We start from the raw sequence: 21,665 nt of genomic DNA, 5'->3' as shown, positions 1-21,665 counted from the left end.
ATCAATCAATCGATTGAATCGATCAATCAATTAATCAATCAATCAATCGATCGATCGATCAATCAATCAATCGATTGAATCGATCAATCTATCGATCAACAATCGATCAATAATCGATCAATCAATTAATCAATCAATCAATCGAATTATCAATCGATCAATCAATCGATTAATCGATCAATCAATCGATCAATCGATCAATAAATCGATCAATCAATCAATCAATCTATCAATCAATTAATCAATCAATCAATCAATCGATTAATCAATCAATCGATTGAATCAATCAATCAATCAATCTATTGAATCGATCGATCAATCAATCGATTGAATCGATCAATCAATCGATCAATCAATCGATAAATCGATCAATCAATCAATTAATCAATCAATCAATCGATTGAATCGATCAATCGATTGAATCGATCAATAATCGATCAATCAATTAATCAATCAACAATCGATCCATCGATCAATAATCGATCAATCAATTAATCAATCAATTGAATCGATCAATCGATTGAATCGATCAATCAATCGAGTAATTGATCGATCAATCGAGTAATTGATCGATCAATCGATCAATCGATCAATAAATCGATCAATCAATTAATCAATCAATCAATCAATCGATCGATCGATCAATCAATCAATCAATCGATTGAATCGATCAATCTATCGATCAATCAATCAATTAATCAATCAATCAATCGATTGAATCGATCAATCAATCAATCGAGTTATTGATCGGTCAATCGATCAATCGATCACTCGATCAATCAATCAATCGATCAATCAATCAATCAATCGATTAATCGATCAATCAATCGATCAATCGATCAATAAATCGATCAATCAATCAATCGATCAATCAATTAATCAATCAATCAATCGATCGATCGATCGATCAATCAATCAATCAATCGATTGAATCGATCAATCTATCGATCAACAATCGATCCATCGATCAATAATCGATCAATCAATTAATCAATCAATCAATCAATTGAATCGATCAATGCGAAAGTTTGTGAGGATGTGTGTCTGTTTGTTACTCTTTCACGCAAATACTACTGAACCGATTACAATGAAATTTAGCACACATGTAGAAGGTAACTTGGATTAACACATAGGGTAGGTTTTATCCTGGAAATCCCACGGGAACAGGAACTATGCGGGTTTTCGGGAAATCTAGTGTCTATATAAACACTAAAAATTATAAAGTATTTAAAAACGAATTCAATTATTATTTAGCAAAATTAGAAAATCCCCGAATTTGCATTCGAGAGCGCATTCATAGTGTTTGTTTATAATATAGGAGTGGCAACGTGACGCGCAATTGCTGGTGTCATGCGATGCGCAACGTCGCTTGAGAGCGGCGCTCCGAAAATGGCTATTTTTCCATAGTAAATATTTTGTTTCACGCGCAGGAGTGTGGCGAAATTTCTCTTTCACTCTTATTGGATTTCGTATGTAGGCAATGTACTGAATGTTGTTTCATAGGAGCGCAAACGAGAGCGCTCCGTAAGCTCCTTTTCGCGCGTTACTTAATAAATGAACAAGTGTATGTAATGTATTTTATTTGTAATGTGTAAAGGTACTTATTTTATTGATATTAGTATTGGAGTTTTTTAGATTGGAGTTTTTTGATTTAGTATTGATTTTAAATAATGAGCAGGTATAACTTTATTATAATTATTTATGGGAGTTCACTGCACCAGCGCTCCTGAGGACGAGCCGCCTCTGCCTACAAATGGAACCGATATTAGAACTAAAGGTCTTCGCATATATAGACGATATAGTTATTAAGAGGAACATGGTCGATGCTAGTATGATGTCGATTCAAGATGCACACTAACAGTTCGTTATAAATAAATAAAAATATAAAATGTATTCCGAGGCAGATTCAGTTAAATTAAAAGAGCGTGTGTGCCAATCACACGTGTATGAAGTGAAACTTCTTCGGTAAGATTCAAAGATACCAAAATCGACACCTAACTATATGATGTGATGGAATTACCATGACGTAACCTTGAAATTTTACTCTCAACACGCCTAAAGAAGTTTCACTTATCCATAACTATCAACCAACAAGCCATTTTACCTTAGGATCCAGCATATCATCGGCGACGTCCATAAGCAGCTGCAGACAGCTGTTGAGGTCGATATCGGTTCGCTTGCGTTTGCGTTTCACCTCACGCCGCACGCGCCAGTGAGCGTCATCGACGATATCTGATTATATCAAATTATTTAGTTAAGATATGAATTTATATTAAAGTCAATAAATATCGAAATACGTGAATTAAAATCTACAGTTAAGGTGGATGTTCCGACCGTCCCTCCATACATTTTTGATTACCTCTAAACACTTAACACAGACACTATTTCTTTAAAACTAATCATTTTATCACTTCTCTATAATGAAATGTGTGCGCGTTCGACCTTTTTAATCAATAATTTACAATATTTACTTAGAAAAACAACAGTAAAATACCGGAAAAATTTGACACTTCTACAGTAGTGTGCGTGACTTTTGCCAAGCGAAACACGACATAAAGCACGACATCTAGCGCATAGACTATATACTTATTACAGATCTAGCGCGTCAATGTTTAAACGAAAGGCGATGTTTAGACATAAGACGCGCTAGATGTCGTGCATTCGCGTTCGTTATCTTATACTGTATAATGAGCATAATTCTAATAAATCAAAGTTCTGTGTAAAAATTGAGTAATTTCATTTCCAATCGTTCAAAGAAAATAACAATAAAATAAAATAAAACTAATGACCTTAGAAACTATGTTTTTTTTTGTAAACAATTTATTACTCATTATTGTTCGTCCGTCGTAGGTCTGTAAACTGTATTGTACACTGAAGGTAAATGGTACTGTAGGTACTTTAGTTCGGCGTCGTCGTCGGCTTGATATAAATTACATTCTTGATTTCATTGACACGCGCTATGATTTGCGCGCGGAATTTCTTGTGTTGTGAATTTATTTTTGTATGCTATGCATTTTAATTGATTCAAATTGCAATGTTTCTCTAGTATGCATTTGAGACTATATTGTAAATTGTAATAATTGATCGTGGGTATAGTAATTAATTATTCTAATAACGCAATTAGTAATATAATATGTATTTTCGGTGGGATTCAAAACAAAAAATTGGCCCGTGATTTTTATGAAATTTCACCACATTGCAAATCACATCAATCATAGTTCATATGTATAAATTGACGTTTTCGCGGGATTCACTTAAACACTCAACACTTTAAATTACTTTATTTTTAGATACTTTAACACAATATTACACAAGTTACACAAGATACACAAGATACACAAGTTAGATAATTGACATGAAATTTCTTATACGTATTCAACAAAACATTTCGCTAGTGCGATGCAAAACTAAAGTGTCGCCATCTATTGGTAACTTATGAAACTAATTGTCGTAACTTGACATATTTAAACATAATTAGACATTCCGCCCACCAAGGACTAGTCCGGAACAAAAAAACAACTAAAATATACCTCTAAACAAAACAAAAAATAACTAAACAAAACGTTACCGCCCACCGTGATACATCAACGTAGTGGCGTTAAACTCATACACAAACAAATACATATTAGCACACTTCAATCAACTGACCTTCCTAAAATTGAACAACTTTATAAGATAATCTTCTATTAACTAATCCTTTTATTTAGGCAAAATACAAATTTTACTTAACGGTCGTTTTAAATATCCATTCTTACACTTAATTGTTACAACACGAGTTATATTATCGGATCCAATATGTTTGTTTACAATTTTTCCTAAAATCCATTTAGAAGGTGGAACGTTATCATCTCTAATTATACAAATATCATTAATATTAGGTTCTTCTAATTTCGAATTCCATTTATACCTCTGATTTAAAGTAACCAAATATTCTTTAGACCATCTACGCCAAAAATTATTACCCATTTTTTGAATAACATTCCATCTTTCTAATTTATTTACATTACAATCATCATAATTACGATCACTTATATTTATAACCGGTTCACCTATTAAAAAATGACCTGGGGTCAGTGGGAGAGGGTCATCTGCGTCACTACTAATAACAGAAATTGGCCTAGAATTAAGACATGCTTCGATCTGTGATAGTACTGTAGCTAATTCCTCATACGTTAAAATACTGTCACCTATGACCCGTTTCAAATGGTTCTTAGCACAACGCACTCCGGCCTCCCATATCCCTCCAAAATTAGGTGATTGCGGCGGTATAAAATGCCACGTCGTAAATTCCAATGTAAGAAGTTCCGCAATTTCATTAGGTAAACTGGATTTAGCAGAGTCAAACATTTCTCGTAAATGTTTGTCCGCACCAACAAAGTTTGTGCCATTATCACTGAACAAATCCTGGCAACGTCCACGTCTAGACGTGAAGCGTCTAAAAGCGGCGATAAATCCCTTAGCGGTTAAATCTGTTACAGCCTCAATGTGTATAGCCCTTGTGACCATACAGACGAAAAGACAAATGTAGCCTTTATAAGACTTTGCCCCTCGACCTGGAGAAAACTTAATATTGACTGGGCCTGCATAATCAACACCGGTTGCCGTAAATGGCTTGCAAGGCTTCAGTCTAGTATCTGGAAGCTGTCCCATTAACTGCACTCTCGATGCTTTCGAATATCGTAAGCACGTGAGGCACTTCCTAAAATGTTGTTTTACTAGATCCCTACAGCGTACTATCCAATATTTTGTCCGAATGTAATTTATCATGATTTGCGGTCCACCGTGCAAAGTTTTTTCGTGAGCATCCGATATTAACAACTGGGTAAGATGAGACTTAGCTGGCATAATTATCGGGTGCTTCGTGTTATGGTTTGCGTGAGCCTTATCAATCCGACCACCGACTCTTAATATTCCATTTCGATCTAAAATGGGACAAAGAGTACGAAGGGGACTTCTCTTCGGTATATCCTTTTTATTCTCTAAAACCTTGATCTCTTCTTCAAACGTAATCCCTTGAACCTGTTTAATACATTTTTCTAATGTTTCATTCATTTCATTTACTGTTACAAACTTCGGCAAAATTTTCCTTTCTTCCTTCTTCAGTAATATTCTTCGACAATAAGAAATAACCTTTAGCATTTTAGTCAAATTAGAAAATTTTAACCATTCAAAATCTTCACATTTATCTTGTTTTACTATTAATGATACTTGTCTTCTTTCTTCATCTGTATCTACTATCTCTGGATTTTTCATTTCAATATTTCTGTTCTTCAACCATTCCGGTCCGTACCACCATAGTGAATGTGAAAGTAATTCTGTTGGAGTCAAACCTCTAGATGCACAATCAGAAGGATTGGCTTCGGTTGAAACATGACCCCATTGATCATGATCCATAATAGTTAAAATCTCTGATACCCGATTGCTTACGAATGTTGTCCATTTGCTTGCACCGCCCTTCAGCCATGCTAAAACGATTGTAGAATCAGTCCATCCGTAAATGTTATCTTTGCATACCTTCATCACTTGAGATACTTCGTTCACAAGTTTCGCAGCAAGCACAGCCCCACATAACTCTAAACGAGGTATAGAAACTTCCTTCTCTATAGGTGCTACTTTTGTTTTAGCTGATACTAACCTGACATGTATAGATTCATCGTGATTGATGACTCTCATAAAAACTGCAGCAGCATAAGCAGATCTTGATGCGTCTGAGAAGACATGTAGTTCAATATGACTTTGACTAGTGCAACAAATCCACCTTGGTATTTCTACTCGTTGAATTTCCTTGCATTGCTGTCGTATGTTAAGCCAAATTTCGTTCAAATCTTCAGGTAATGCATCATCCCAATCTAAATGCGCCTTCCATATTTTTTGAATAAATAATTTAGCAACAATGATTACTGGTGCAATCCAACCCATTGGATCAAACATTTGAGCAATATTAGATAAAACTTGTCTTTTCGTGATAGGAAATTTTATCTCCGGTAAATTGATTGAATAAACAAATCTATCTGAACTACGATTCCATGAAATTCCTAAAACTTTTACCATATTATCAACCTTAATTAGCATAGATTCTTCTTTTTCTTTATTATCTTCTCCAATATACTTTAATAATTCCTTACAATTAGAGCTCCATTTTTGAAGTGTAAATCCTCCAGATTTCATTAATTTATTCATTTCATTGTAAATAATTTTAGCTTCTTGTAATGTATCACAACCTGTCATTAGATCATCAATATAATAATCATTTTTAGTAATTTCTGATGCTACTGGAAATTTAAGTTTCTCATCTTCTGCCAAACGTTGTAAAGTTTTAACAGCAAGATATGGTGCACATGCGGTTCCAAATGTTAGAGTGAGCAATTTAAAATGTTTAATTGGTTGATCTGGTAAAGTTCTCCATAAAATTCTCTGAAAATTTGTCTGTCTTGGATTAATAAGTACTTGACGGTACATTTTGACAAGATCAGCCACTATACAAATGGGATGGGTTCTCCACCTCATTAATATATGTCTGAGATCTTGTTGGATTTTTGGTCCAATCATAAGATCATCATTTAATGACACATTATTTGTTCCCTTACTAGAAGCATTAAAAACTACACGAACCTTTGTCGTATCTTTATCCTCCCGTACAACAGCATGATGCGGAAGATAGACAGCCGTTGGATTATCTAAATCGTCTTCTTCGACTAAAGACATATGATTAAGAACTAAGTACTCTTCTACTACTCGTCTATATTCCTCATATAATTTAGGATTATTCTTAAGCCTTCTTTCTAAAGCGACTAATCTATTCTTAGCTATATCTATCGATTCTCCATACTGGCACTCAGGATCCTTATTTTTAAATGGCAATGTAACAACATACCTTCCATCTCGATTTCGTACAGTTGATTTTTCATACAGCTCTTCACACAATTGTTCCTCTCTTGTAAATTTCTTAACGATCATATCTGGCTCAGCTTCTAGTTCCCAAAAACGCTTCAAAAAATCATCGTCAGTTTTAACCTGTAAATGAAAACTTTTAGCCTTGTATTTATCTGAAAGTGAATCAGATACCTTACCCGATAAAACCCAACCAAAGGCCGTATTCTGCGCTATTAAATTTCCCTTGGGTTGTTTCATCATACCTGTTAATAAAATCTCAGCATAAACTTCTGCCCCTAATAAAACATCAATCTTACCTGGTGTTGCATAACCTGGGTCCGCTAATTCTACATTCTCGAGTTCGAGCCAATTCGGAGCATCTAATTTCACACATGGAAGCATAGACGTAAGTGAAGTTAATACATAAGCCTTAACATTAATAGAAAATTCTGAGTTATGACGCGATTTTAAACATAATGTTACTACATGTTTAATATGCATTTGACCATCTCCCAGACCTGATACCAAACCATTAACAGATGTACGTTTAAGACCGAGTAACTGAACAGTTGCTTCAGTTACAAATGACGCTTGCGAGCCTTGGTCTAGCAATGCTCGTACCATAAATAAGTTACCATTGTTTGACTGAGCCTTAAGTAGTGTCGTAGCTAGCAGAACATGATAGCTTTTATGCTCTCTTTTGGCAAAATTTGCCACAATCTTTGATTCTACTAGCGTAGACGAAGTTTTATTCTCAATCCCATCATTTTCTTCTTGTGTCCTTTGAGTGTTTTCAATGAATCCTGTCTTCTCTAAATGCAACATAGTATTATGTCTACGTCCGCATTTCTTGCAACAAATTGATTGTCGACATTTACTTACAATATGTGTAGGTTGCAAACAATTAAAGCATAACCCCTTATTCTGTACGTGATTCCTTCGTTCTTCTACTGATTGCTTCTTAAACTGTGTGCATGTATTTATATAATGATTGTCACCACAAACTGAACATATATTCTCTGTCTTCTTATTCTGTAGGATAGCTCCGTGAAAAGAACTTTTAACCAATTGCTTCTTTTGTGACGTCTCATGTCTTACAGCTTGTTTTCCCGAATCTATCATCTCCAAACTACGAAATCTCGCTTCCAAAAAATCCACTAACTGAGACCAAGTTGGTAATTCATCGGCACATGACGTGCTTATCTGATTCTCCCATAGTTTATGCGATTGTACATCAAGCTTTGAAACTACCAAATAAATCACAATTGCATCCCAAGTTGCTGTTGGTATTCCCATATTATTTAGCGCTTGTAATACTGATGTAGTTGTATCCAGAAGTTGCTTAATCGCTTGTGCAGATTCACTATTAATTTGTTTTTGTCCAAATAACTTTTTTAGAACAGCATTTAAATTATATCTTTTATTATTGTATCGTTTTGTTAATTGGTTCCAAGCCTCTTGGTAGTTTTTATCAACAGTAGGAAAATTTCGTAACAAATTCTCTGGTTCTCCCGAGATACTACTCTTTAAATAATGCATTTTTTGCACGGGTGATAATTTTTCATTATTGTGTATAAGCGACAAAAACATATCGTAAAATGTCTGCCACTCCTCATATTTTCCTGTAAATGTTGGTAAATGAATTCTCGGTAGCTTTACATCGTCACTAGTCATCGTATTCGATGTTGGTATCGGGTTATTGAACACTTCTTCAAGCTTCTCTTTTAGTTCCGTCACATGGTCTATGTATATCTCCTCAAACTTATTATAGTCGTCTTCTATAAAATATGGTAAAGATTCTAGTTGTTCCGATGTTACTATTTGTATTAGCTCTGTATGATTTCGTTTGAATTCTAAATAAAAATCTTCCAAATTTTTTATTCTAGTTTCCAAATACTGCTTAGTGATTCTACCTTTCGGACTCTTCTTAAAGTTTATTTGTGCCTTTTCTAATCTTGACAACAAATCCGCTTGATTTTTAATTACTTTTGAAGCCATATTAAATTAAATATTAATAATATAGTTTTATAAATTTTAAAATTTTCAAAGTTTCAATAATCTTCCAAGTCTATAGAATAATTCAGAAATTTCTTCCAAGTCCATATAATAAATTCTCAGATTTTTCCAAGTCCTTACAATAAAATCTCAAATGTTTTCTAAGTCCATATAATAAACTATCAGATTTTTCCAAGTCCTTAGAATAAAATCTCCAATATTTTCTAAGTCCATATAATAAATTATGAAATTTTTACAAGTCCTTAGAATAAAATATCTTCAAATATTTTCTAAGTCCATATAATAAAATATGAAATTTTTACAAGTTCTACTTATCGGAAATTTTTCTAAGTCTTTCAAAGTCCAAAGTCCATCTTAGGTTTCGGCACCATGTATAAATTGACGTTTTCGCGGGATTCACTTAAACACTCAACACTTTAAATTACTTTATTTTTAGATACTTTAACACAATATTACACAAGTTACACAAGATACACAAGATACACAAGTTAGATAATTGACATGAAATTTCTTATACGTATTCAACAAAACATTTCGCTAGTGCGATGCAAAACTAAAGTGTCGCCATCTATTGGTAACTTATGAAACTAATTGTCGTAACTTGACATATTTAAACATAATTAGACACACATGTATGACGAAAGTGATTAGTATTGTGGCTAACATTGACTCATCAGTTCATCACTGAAACCAGTGATAAATCAGTACCTATATCATATTGTGTTTGAATATTTTTAAACAATGATATAGGTAAGTATACAATTATTATAAATCGGTAAACTATCAAAGTAATCACAAACTTGCAAACATTGGTAAAATGTCCAGTAGTTTATGAGCCTATTCATTACAATCAAACAAACAAACAAAGTTTTCCTCTTTATAATATTAGTGTAGACAAACACTATGAATACGATCACGAATGCAAATTCGGGGATTTTCTAATTATTGCTAAATAATAATTGAATTCGTTTTGAAATACTCTATAATTTTTAGTGTATAAATAGACATTTATAATGTGGTGCTCATTTTTTTTGTACTGCTAACGCTATTGTAGGTACCTATTTTCGTTGTTTTATTTCAAGTGAACACGGCCATACAATTTTGTCACGAGCCGCCTATGATTGTAGGTACTTTTGTTAGGCTCCTTCGTCGTCCGCGTCGCGTCGGCTCGAAAGTTCTTGATTTCATTGTCACGCGCTATGATTTGCGCGCGGATTTTCTTGTGTTGTGAATTTATTTTTGTATTATTATTATTTTTTATTTTTTTTTTATTTTATTGATTCAAATAAAATATTTCACTAGTATGCATTTGAGACTATATTGTATTATGTATAATTTATCGTAGGTATAGTTATTCTTATAACGCAGTTATATTTTCGGTGGGACAATTTGACCCGTGATTTTTCTGAAATATCACCACGTTGCAAATCACATCAATCATACACACGTATGACGAAAGCATAGTGGCTAACATTGACTCATCAGTTCATCACTGAAACCAGTGATAAATCAGTATATCATATTTTATTGTGTTTGAATATTTTTTAAACAACGATATATACAATATTATTATAAATCGGTAAACTACCAAAGTACTTCCGAATTTTCAGACAGACAAACAAGTAGTTTGAACACGCAGTTTTCTTATACTAGTAGCAAAAATCAAAACCATAATATTATGTTTACCTACTACCTATATTTTACTAAAAGTCGAGTGCGTCGAAATCGTAAATAATAATATAATGTTTTTCACCTTCCTGGTTATTTTCCCATAGTAAATAGTGTTTTAGGTTTGTTGTTGTAGGTAGGAATAATAATAATTATTCTTACTTGTTGGTTATGAAATGTATATTGAAATAATTTACTTTTACAAATCATTAGTGATATTAGTTTTGAGTGAAAATGCTTGGATCAGCATAATATTATATGGTAGGTATTGTACTTCAAATACATGTTTTGATAAAAAACAATAGTGTAATAAAATAAAACTGCGTTTTATTGTAATCAATGTTGACAGTTTTAAATTCCAAAATTATTGATCAATAAAATAGTTTACACCAACAAATATAACTTTTATTTTTATAACCATCGTTCATAATATAAACCGTAGCAGGTGGCGTTTTGAAGTTCTGTCTACTCATACAGAAAAATGGAAAACTTGTTTTTTTTGTAAACAATTTATTACTCATTATTGTTGTTTGGCTGTGTGTTTGGCAACTCGAAGCGTGGTCGTCCGTCGTAGGTACTTTTGTTCGGCGTCGCGTCGTCGCTCGTCCGCGTCGGCTTGATATAAAACATTCTTGATTTCATTGACACGCGCTATGATTTGCGCGCGGAATTTCTTGTGTTGTGAATTTATTTTTGTATGCTATGCATTTTAATTGAATCAAATTGCAATATTTCTCTAGTATGCATTTGAGACTATATTGTAATAATTGATCGTGGGTAGGTATAGTAATTAATTATTCTAATAACGCAATTATATTTTCGGTGGGATTCAAAACAAAAAATTGGCCCGTGATTTTTATGAAATTTCACCACATTGCAAATTATATATTATACAATTACAATTACAATTATTATAAATCGGTAAACTATCAAAGTAATCACAAACTTGCAAAATATGCTTTTCCGAATTTTCAGACAGACACACAATTTTATTAGTTTGTTTTAGCAAAGTAGGTACCTATACCTATACGCTTACGTCGCGCGTCGCGTCGCGTCGTCGAAAACGGTGCGCCCAGAAACAAACATACCTACCTAATTCAGTTACAATCCTTTTTTTGTTCCGTAATATATTGTATTCTAATACGATTTTTTTTATTCGTCGGCCAGTTCTACTAGGTATAAAAAGATAAAATTGAAATATAATTATTGTAGCGATAGCCATATGTTACTATGTTTTCGTAAATATGTTTTTCACCTTCCTGGTTATTTTCACATAATCTTATATATATATAAATGAATCGCAAAATGTGTTGGTAAGCGCATAACTCGAGAACGGCTGAACCGATTTCGATAATTCTTTTTTTATTATATTCCTTGAAGTACGAGGATGGTTCTTATGTAGAGAAAACGTAAACATGTACCACGGGCGAAGCCGGGGCGGACCGCTAGTCTAATATAAAAATGAATCGCAAAATGTGTTGGTAAGCGCATAACTCGAGAACGGCTGAACCGATTTCGATAATTCTTTTTTTATTATATTCCTTGAAGTACGAGGATGGTTCTTACTTCTTATGGAGAGAAAACGTAAACATGTACCACGGGCGAAGCCGGGGCGGACCGCTAGTAAATAATAAAATAATAAATAGTGTATTAGATTTGTTATTGTATCTTGTATACCTACGAATAATTATTCTTACGTCTTGTTGGGAAATGTTCAAATACCTACCTATTGAAATAATTTACTGTTACAAATCATTAGTGTTATTAGGTAGTTTTGAGTGAATAGGCATGGATCAGAAATTCAGAATATAATATGCTACTAACTACTCAAATACATACACGCCAAACTTGTTTTACATTCACGCCATCTAGAGTTCAATCTTTATCATTTTTGTATACGTCTGTGTGTGTAAACGACCCTGTATGCAATGACAGATGTTAAAACGCATGGTTTTACCGAATTGGGTGGATTTTAAGGCAATGATATGACATATTTAAATAAAATATAATATTCAGTAATCGCCATGACTATTCCTACGACCTTAATCTTTTCCAATTACGCAAAAACTCAAATAAACTAGAAATGTAGAATTCAGCGCCATCTAGCGGGACATTGGCTGGGAACAGATCGTAGCAATCACCTTAAGGTAGCTTATTTTTTATACGTTTTTGTCATTGTTTTCATCATCTATACGTGTTTTAAGATGCAACAAGCTATTATTTCTTTCCTTCTAGTCAATTTTTGATAAAATACAAGAACGAAAAAATTTAAAAATCTCAAACGCTATAAACACTTACCGGAAGCCAATTTAAGATATTCAGTACTGAACTGTGCGTACTGGTACCCGTCTATACCGTCATTGAGAAGTGGAATGTGTTCCAGGTTCTCGTCGTCGAATATTTTGTACGCAGATGTGCCCACAAGAATGCTGCGGAGCCGCTGCATTCTAAAAATGTTGATTTTTTTTTTGTTATTTTATGCATAATATTAGGATACTACTCGTTACTTACGGAAGTTACTACGGTTGGCAAATAAAATACAGTTTCTTGCTATTTTGTAACTGGATATTGGTGATACAGTTTAAAAACTTAGTGTAGCCGATGCTTCGTAAAAATTATGCTATTTGTATATTGTAGCTTCTTGTCAATTTCATGCGAACGAGCAGCTTTATTTTTATGCATCAGCGCCTACTATACTATTATAGTAACACCTGGTCAATGTACGAAAAACTGTACTTTGCGACCATAATCACTACATAGTATAAAACAATCGCTTTCGCTATCCCTGTTTCATGTATGTGTATGTGTAAGTCTTTAAAACTACGAAACGGATTTTGATGTGTTATTGTTTTATGTGTGATTCAAAAAGATTTATTTATAAGGTTTTAGAGAAAGCGGGCGGAAGGCTAAAATACAATAGTAGCACTGACCCATCACTAAGCGGCAGGTATCTTCGCGGCACGTGCGCCAGGCGGCCCCGTGCGCGGCGCGCGGCGGCCGCACACAGCGCGCGCGCCAGCCCGCGCACCGCGCAGTGCGGCCCGTTGCCCTGCAACGCGCCCACCAGGCCCACCCAGATCTCCTCGAACTGCTTCTTCGAAGACCAGCCGATCAGGTTCACCCTGCATGGAAAGCGCAGAATAATATTATATTCATAACACAACTTTAACAATATACAATTATAATATTAAAAAAAAACTTGTATAGCCTAGCTGTGTAGCAGTTACTCTAAAAAACCAAAGATAAATATATATATCTCATTTGTAAATAAACGACTTGTTGATTTTATTCTTAACAACAGCTAAGCTAAACCTGCTTCGAACTTGATATCAAAATCAAAAGGAAACTAATATAGACCTGTCTGGAGCTTTTTATCAAATTGTGATGAATAAAACTGATCGATAGAAAACAGCTTTCTACGTTCCCTGAAGCAGAATCTTTACATTTAAAATAATGCTATTTGGTGTAATTAATGTTTCAGATACATAATAGTCAATATATAATACATAGATCAGGCCGATATTCGAACTACAGGTTTTCGCATATATAGACGATATAGAGTTACTATGAAAAATGGTCGATGCTCTATGATGTAGACTGTAATTTCGAAATGTAATTTTTAAATGGAGATCAAATCTAAGCTGTCTTCGAATTATATCAACACATGTTACGAGAAATGGTTACAATGTTGAAAAAATAATTGCAAAATAATAAATAAGTTTTGTATAAATCAAGAATTTATTAAGTGAACGTACAAAGTATGGAATTATTTTGTTCATTTCAACAGAAGTAAAACCAACCTAAACAGGAACGCCTCAAGCACGTCCAGGTCCTGCAGCGCCTGCAGCGGCAGGTCCACGCGCTGCAGCAGCTCACGGTCCTTGCGCGTGCGGACCTCCACGCACGACCACGCCAGTGGCGGAATAAGTGCCATGTTGCTCACTATTTCTATCCTATAATTATTGGGATTCAGATTGAATCATTTCGATAGAATTTTAGAAACGAATTAAAAATTAACATACGACAAATAAAAAATATGAAACTGAAGAAATCTTTTGAAAAATGAAATCGTATTTATTGTATAATAATATGCATTAAAAAAATGCTTTTCTTTCTCTTGCATTTTCAAAAATCAAAAATTTCAAAGAAACTGCTTACCTTGATAAACTAACAATTAGATCTTCAATGGGCTTCTTATAACGTCTTCCCAGAATATTTTCCCTTCTCACGTAGAAGTTCTGTTCCCAATATTCGATTAGAGTTATCAGCTTATCTCCAGTTATTATTATGTCCGCTTTGGGCCCTGGATCTTGCGTTTGTATGTGAGATTTGGATGTAAGTGGTTTAATATCCTGAAATAATTGTTTATTTTAATTTATTTATAAATCAAAATACATCTTAATCGATAGAATAAACGTGTATTAAGGTGCAGTTCATTATAAAATAAATCTAAGCATTTCTATTGGAATAATGCATGAAAGAAAGCATTGTACATTCGTGAAAAAAATAGAAATAGAATTACACATTATAAATAACTTATTATCATACCTTGACTAAATACTTGACCACAGCGTACAAACAACAAATAGCCGACTGTATTCTATTCATCTGGTTTTCCACGTTAAGCTCTGACCAAATCTCCTCAAACTTCAAAGCCTTAGCTACATTATCTATGGTCACTATAATCACATGGTCCACACATACATTATCTGGCATATTGGCGCGAAACGACATGTCATTGTGCACCGGACTTTCTACCACCTTCTTGTTACTTATCAAAAACGACAAATACTGCAACGAGACCACACTGAATATCGCCAAATTTCGTGCGAGAGTGCTCGGGAGTATGTTTTCTATGCACTTTTCCAATAAATCACAGTCCGTATCATCAATGAGGTTTACTACTCTTTCTAGAGATGGAAGGAAACCGGTTAGAATTGTCTGTATCGTCATAAACTCTTGATAGAACAGTTTATCTTGAAATACTTGATGGCACCGTCGCGTGTATCTGTCTATCGTTTGTTCCACGTTCAAGTTAAAGTTTTCAGACTGACTGAGCGGTCGACTTTGTTTCGGAAATAGTCTTAATATTTCTGCCAACGATTTGTCTAGAGAAGATATACTGGCTAGATATAGTTTGGGCAATTCTGGTATATTAATTTCGCACTCTTCTTCAGTGATTTTTAAATTGCCAAAGTTTTCTTTAACATCATTATCAACCATTGGTATGAAGAACTGTGATTTCGACTCTTTGCTGTCGCTTTTCTTGAAAACGTGGATGTTAACAACGTTCATCTTGTTGCTATCTATAGCTGATGACGTCATTTCCTCTTTTTCCCTCGCCATTTCTCTTTCTTCTCTGGCTATCTCTCTTTCCATCTCTTTCAATTCTTGAACGGATACGACATTTAGGAAATCTCGTATAAATGTATCGCATGTTACTTTGAAACTGGCGCCGAGTATTTTTCTATCAAAGTCGGGACAAGACATCATCGTGTTGATGTCTTCGAGGGAAAATTTCGTTAATAAATTCGCTAAATCTGTATATTTTGGTACTTTTGGTAGTGCGCTATCTTGCTGACAGCATCTAGAATTTCAAAAAATCAATTTGTATAAACTTAACATGACAATTAATACTGTGAAACATGCACAAAATTATATACCTACACTTGTGACAATTTATTAAAAAAAACAATTAATTAATATTAGTGATACATATAAAATTACCTGGCTTTAACCTGCGCCATCCACTGTTGCGCGGGTTCGGCCGCTCGCACAGCGCGCGGGTTGAGCGGCCGCGCGCCGCCCGCGAGCGGGGACAGGTCGAACGCGCTACACGCCAGCGAGTTCAGCGCTGATACTAGCGGACGGTACCTACGTTTGTATTGTGTTGTTTTAAATTGGTTCACAAATTTTAATTCACATAAATTAAACTAATGAATAAAAAGATTTGCGGTGTAATCGATAAATTAGTGAGCACATTGATGTAATATTGTTGCTACTGTAACTCATTGCCGGTCAAAACCAATTTTCTTACGCCTTAGTAAGAAGCTATGAGTTTTGACTGTAAAGTAGTCACTTAAATTAACCTACACCTTAATAAAATAATAATTATAAAAAAACTTGGTACTATTATTACAACTGCTTTGAAAGTAGCATAGTTTAAAATTTTAGTTGTTTTCATTAAATACAAAAAAGTTTAATAAATATTGCGTCTGGCGTCTGCTATAATATTCAGATATGAGTAAAGCGTTTGATTCTGTAGATCATTATTTGCGTTCATGTAATTGAGAAAAGTATGCGGTCAGAAGTAAACCAATAAAAAGATTAAAAAGTACTTAAAACAAAGGGAGCAGCGTGTTGAAATAATGAAAACTGTTAACATAAATAAAATCATAATTTTAAAGTTTAATGACTGCGGAGTTCTGCAAGGGAGTAGTCTCGGTCCTTTTCTATTTCCATTATACATTAACAATTAACACAATTAAACAACACAGTTTTATACAAATAATCCTCCATCGAACACATATATTAAAGAACTGACCTCAAATGCACTTTGTCCTTCTGCAGCATCTCTAGCGCCACCTGCACGTCTTCTTTAGTCAACTGGCCCGTGATCTGCTCTAGTGGTAACTCTTTTAACATGTTACACCTGTCTATTGCTAGTTGCGCGAACCTGGAATATAGTTTTATGAATGAAATGTTTATTATTTTAGTAGATGACATCATTTTTAAAAAGTTTAATGAGTGTTGTACATACATACAAATTTTTAAAATAATGTTAATAGTATTTTTAGTCTAACATACACGTAATAAATATAACTAACTTACCTAACAGCCAGTGAAGGCTCCAATTTACCAATGATGCGGCATATGAAGAATATCAGAGGCCCCGACTGACTTTCGTGGCACGTCGACAGTATTTTGTACGTGTTCAACGCGAATTCTCCCTAGAAATTTACAGAGTTGCCATAAATAAATTGTATACTAAAATTATTTTTCGAAGTAAAACTTCTTCAAGCGCATTGACTGTAAAATTTCAATGTCGCGTCATAGCAATACCGTCACGTCATGGAGTACGGCAATGATTTTGGTAGCCTTGAATCTTTTTTTTTTTTAAAGCTGTTGCTTGTCACGTGGTCCCATGCAAATTTGGTTTAGTTCCTTGCCCCCGTCACTCGCAGGTTGCCCGTCTCCCGCATCACGCAGCAGCACACACCTGCTGCGTGTCGCGGCAGCGCGCGGGCAGCGCGTGCAGCAGCAGCGCGGCGGGCGCGGGCGCGGCGCACAGCGCGGCGAGCAGGCGGCTTGCAGCTGGTTCCTGGCGCCAGCGCACCAGCTCGCCGGTGCGGTTGGCGACCACCCATGTCGCTGCCACTGCGTCCCCCAGCCCGCTCTCCACCTGCGCACGACGCAAAACAACGTAGAAAAACGATCAGACCAGACCAGAACAAAAGACCAGAAACCTATCTTTTACAAAAACCTAACTTTTACAGAAACCTAACTTTTACAGAAACGTAACTTTTACAGAAACCTAACTTTTACAAAAACCTAACTTTTACAAAAAGCCAACTTTTCCAGCAACCTACCACGTGGTCGGCCGCGGCGAGCGTGACGGCGAGGTGCAGCGCGTGCGCGGGCGGCGCCGCGCGGGCGCACAGCGGCGCGCGCCGGCTGAACCCCGCCAGCTGCTGCCAGTAGCCCGCCGACACGAAGCCCAGCCTGCACGCGACACAAGAGCTTTTTATTTTATTTGTATAAGAACATTGTTATGTTCTTATACAAATAAAATAAACTTTTTTATATGAAAGCATGTATGACTGTTGTCATACATGCTTTCATATAAAAAAGTTTTAAAATTCACAATGACCACACAACATGTTAAAACACAACATGTTAAAACACAACATATAATAAACGAGTCTCACAAATTAACTAATCTACCTAGATAATTATAATAAAAGAAATAATAAAGCCCACATTTCTGAACAAACTGAAAAAATAATTTAAAATTTTTATTTATGTTGCTATTGATTTTTTAATATCGATGTTGTACGAACATCAATATTACAGAAATTTTAACCACGTCACTAACACACATAATTATATTAAACAAAATATTTTGGCAGCATATTTCTTCAAGTGTAAAATGAAAACATTGGCCACCTGCACAGCAGGTGCGACCAGTGCGCGGCGAGCAGCGGGCGCGCGTGCGCGGCGCGCAGCACGGCGCGGCTCAGCGCGGCCAGCGGCACGTTCTCGTCCGGGCTGTACAGCCCCGGGTTCAGCCCGCTCTGCTCCGCCTGCACCAGGCTCTGCGCAGACTTCGCCGTCAAAGGGAACTGGCAGCCGGCTGGACGGAAAGCGGACCATTTAACAATATAAGTCAAAAATATCATTAAACAGAAAATATCATCAGTAATAGAGCGAAAGATGAAGGCAAATGAATTATTGATAAGATGAGCTAAAAGATCAGATAATGCATAGTAACGCACGGAAATATCTACACGGACAATAATGCACGGTAAAATATGAATAGAAATTAATTCACCTTATACGATTACTGTGTAAGTAATAATTGTTGCACAGAAAACAATGCATGTTAAATGTATAAGAAAGTGATGTAAAAATAACGAACATTAATCGATGCACAAACAATAATACACAGTAAACTGAGTAAGGAAAATTCATCAAAGACAAAAGTGCACAAATAGGAATGCTCAAAAATAATGAAGAGTAAACTGAGCACCGCAAATAAAAGCACATTCAACTGTGTATAGGTAATAATGCATTGTAATCGGAAAACAAAGAAATAATTTACAATGAATAAAAAAGGAACAATGATTGATCCATGTGGTACACCGAGCATAACCATACGTTTAATATAAAAAATAAAGTTTTTATTTTTAGTAGTGATAACTTTCAGCGGACGTTTGTTAAGATTTCTTTATCACTGAGACGAGGTATCGAAATATAAAACTTATAATGATATTTTATTTATCAAAACGCAAAGTGTATAGAGTCAAAAGCTTGAGCAAAGTCAAAGAGTGCAAAAATTTACGCATTATCACAATAGATATTTCTATAGTTAAAAATACTGCAAGTGAATAAAACACAAAAACTCACTCGTCAAATGCAGCATATGCTTCACTTGTACAATGATGTTCACCACAACCATATACAGCAGTTTGTCGTCTTCATCACAGTTCTCGTCTTCCACGTCACTGTCAAAGTCTTCCATCTCCATTATTGCGAAAGTCAGAGTCTTGAACAGAAACCTGACCAATATCACATCTGGAGACAGATTAGCACAGCTTTCGTTAACATTTTGCACATTAAGTGGATCTGTGTTCGGTTTCACGTTGAAGAAGATCGCTTGTGGCGCGATACAAGTCGCCTTGAGGTAGTTGATGGATAGCAGGATTTCACTTTCAGGTATTAACACGAGAACTTTGCGCAGGAGCAACATTATCGTCGTGAGGTATTGCAGTTTCTCTTTTCGTGGCGCTGTGTCCTGAAAAATAATATTATGTTAGTGTGGGTTGAAATTTGAAATACGACACGAACAATTGAACATGCATGCATGACAATAACATTTAGGTTATAGTTATTTTAATTCGAATAAAATTTTTATATAAATGAGTTATATTTTTTTAATTTGCAGGGTAGGTTTAAAAAAAAAATTTAAACACTTTATTGTGTACATATTTAAATGTTTTGCATTTTGAGCAGGTTTTTTCTTCATATTTTTGTTTACCTAAATGATCCAAAAGAACAAATATTGGCCAATTATAAACATATTTGGGCGTAATCAAATAATATTTGTAACAATTGGCAGAAAGTACCTGCGGGGGCGGGGCGAGCAGCGCGCGCAGCAGCAGCTCGAGCTGCGGCTGGTCGGCGAGGTGCGGCGCGAGGCGGGTGAGCAGGCGGGCGAGGGCGCGGGGCGCGGGGCGGGGCGCGGGGCGCGGCGCGGGCGCGCGGGCGGCCAGCGCGCGCGCCGCCGTGCCGCCGCACTGCGCGCCCCAGCGCCACGCGCCGCCCGCCCCCGCGCCCGCACTCGCCGCCAGGATGCACGACACCAGCTCCACCACCTGACACCACACACACACACACACATATACAACAATTAAATAAATTTATTAAAATTTATTTATTTTTCTCATCACAAATATATAATATCTTAAGAATAGCTTTCCGACCACGGCTTCGCCCGCGTTTTCAAGGAAAAGTTCCCCTTCGCTTGGGATTTCCGCGATACAACCTATGTGTTCATCCAAGTTACCTTTTATATGTGTGCTAAATTTCATTGTAATCAATCCAAAAGTATTTACGCGAAAGAGTAACAAACGCACATATACACATCCTCACAAAGTTTCGCATTTATAATATTAATGGGACTATGACGCAATGTGATGAGGTAAACAAAAATAGAGCGCGTATGCCAAGCACACGTCTCAGAAATTAAAATTGGCAAAATTCATAATACAAAAATAACATGAAATTTTACTCTAAACGCGCCTAGAAAAGTTTCACTTCTAGTTCTAAAATAATGAAATGAAAGCGAAACGCATAAATTAATGTGATCAAAAATAGTGCATGGAGTAAATTAAAAAGCGTTTAAATTTAATAATAAACTGTATAGTATAAAAACAAAAAGACAGGGCTTAAAGTTGATAATAAATTATATGACATTAAAAAAACAGAAAGTAACATGAACAATATTACTAAACAATAAAGATACACAATTACATACCCTCGGTAAATGCATTGTTTTCTGCAGCATATAGAAAATCACCTCCCGCGTAGCTTGCAGTTCTTGCTGTTGCGTGCGGCCCAGTGTGCCTGTCCCTAGAGATAATACATGATTTCTAGTACAAATTTTTAATTTTGATTATTCTTTTCCAACTCGAATTAAAAATAAATTACACGTTAATTATTAATTAATTAAATTAATTATTATTACATTAGCACCCATAATTTAAAATCGATAAAAGTAAAAATTTCTATTTAATTTTAAAATAGTAGCATTTCTTCAATTTAATTGTAGTGCCGCTAATAACCTAATTCGATTTGAGTAAAATATTAAAACAATCCATATTAGGTAT

General features: G+C 35.2%; 1 protein-coding gene across 1 annotated transcript in view; it reads right to left on the bottom strand.

Annotated features, from left to right (window-relative positions):
* The window catches only part of LOC123702667 (huntingtin), a 47,991-nt gene that overhangs the window by 10,883 nt on the left and 15,443 nt on the right, over positions 1-21,665 (bottom strand). The window contains exons 23-37 of the mRNA XM_045650430.1: positions 21,314-21,408; positions 20,403-20,651; positions 19,684-20,071; positions 18,724-18,910; positions 18,147-18,279; positions 17,777-17,959; positions 17,389-17,507; positions 17,102-17,233; positions 16,285-16,431; positions 15,106-16,144; positions 14,716-14,909; positions 14,358-14,510; positions 13,488-13,679; positions 12,856-13,004; positions 2,105-2,232 (exon numbers count right to left, since the gene is read on the bottom strand). Of these exons, the coding sequence (XP_045506386.1) occupies positions 2,105-2,232; positions 12,856-13,004; positions 13,488-13,679; positions 14,358-14,510; positions 14,716-14,909; positions 15,106-16,144; positions 16,285-16,431; positions 17,102-17,233; positions 17,389-17,507; positions 17,777-17,959; positions 18,147-18,279; positions 18,724-18,910; positions 19,684-20,071; positions 20,403-20,651; positions 21,314-21,408 (3,488 nt within the window). The remainder of the gene's footprint in view (positions 1-2,104; positions 2,233-12,855; positions 13,005-13,487; positions 13,680-14,357; positions 14,511-14,715; positions 14,910-15,105; positions 16,145-16,284; positions 16,432-17,101; positions 17,234-17,388; positions 17,508-17,776; positions 17,960-18,146; positions 18,280-18,723; positions 18,911-19,683; positions 20,072-20,402; positions 20,652-21,313; positions 21,409-21,665) is intronic.

Source organism: Colias croceus, chromosome 24 (assembly GCF_905220415.1).
Source record: "Colias croceus chromosome 24, ilColCroc2.1".
NCBI lineage: Eukaryota > Metazoa > Arthropoda > Insecta > Lepidoptera > Pieridae > Colias > Colias croceus.
Note: the sequence above shows the minus strand (reverse complement) of the source record. Positions and strands in the feature narration are given on the sequence as shown.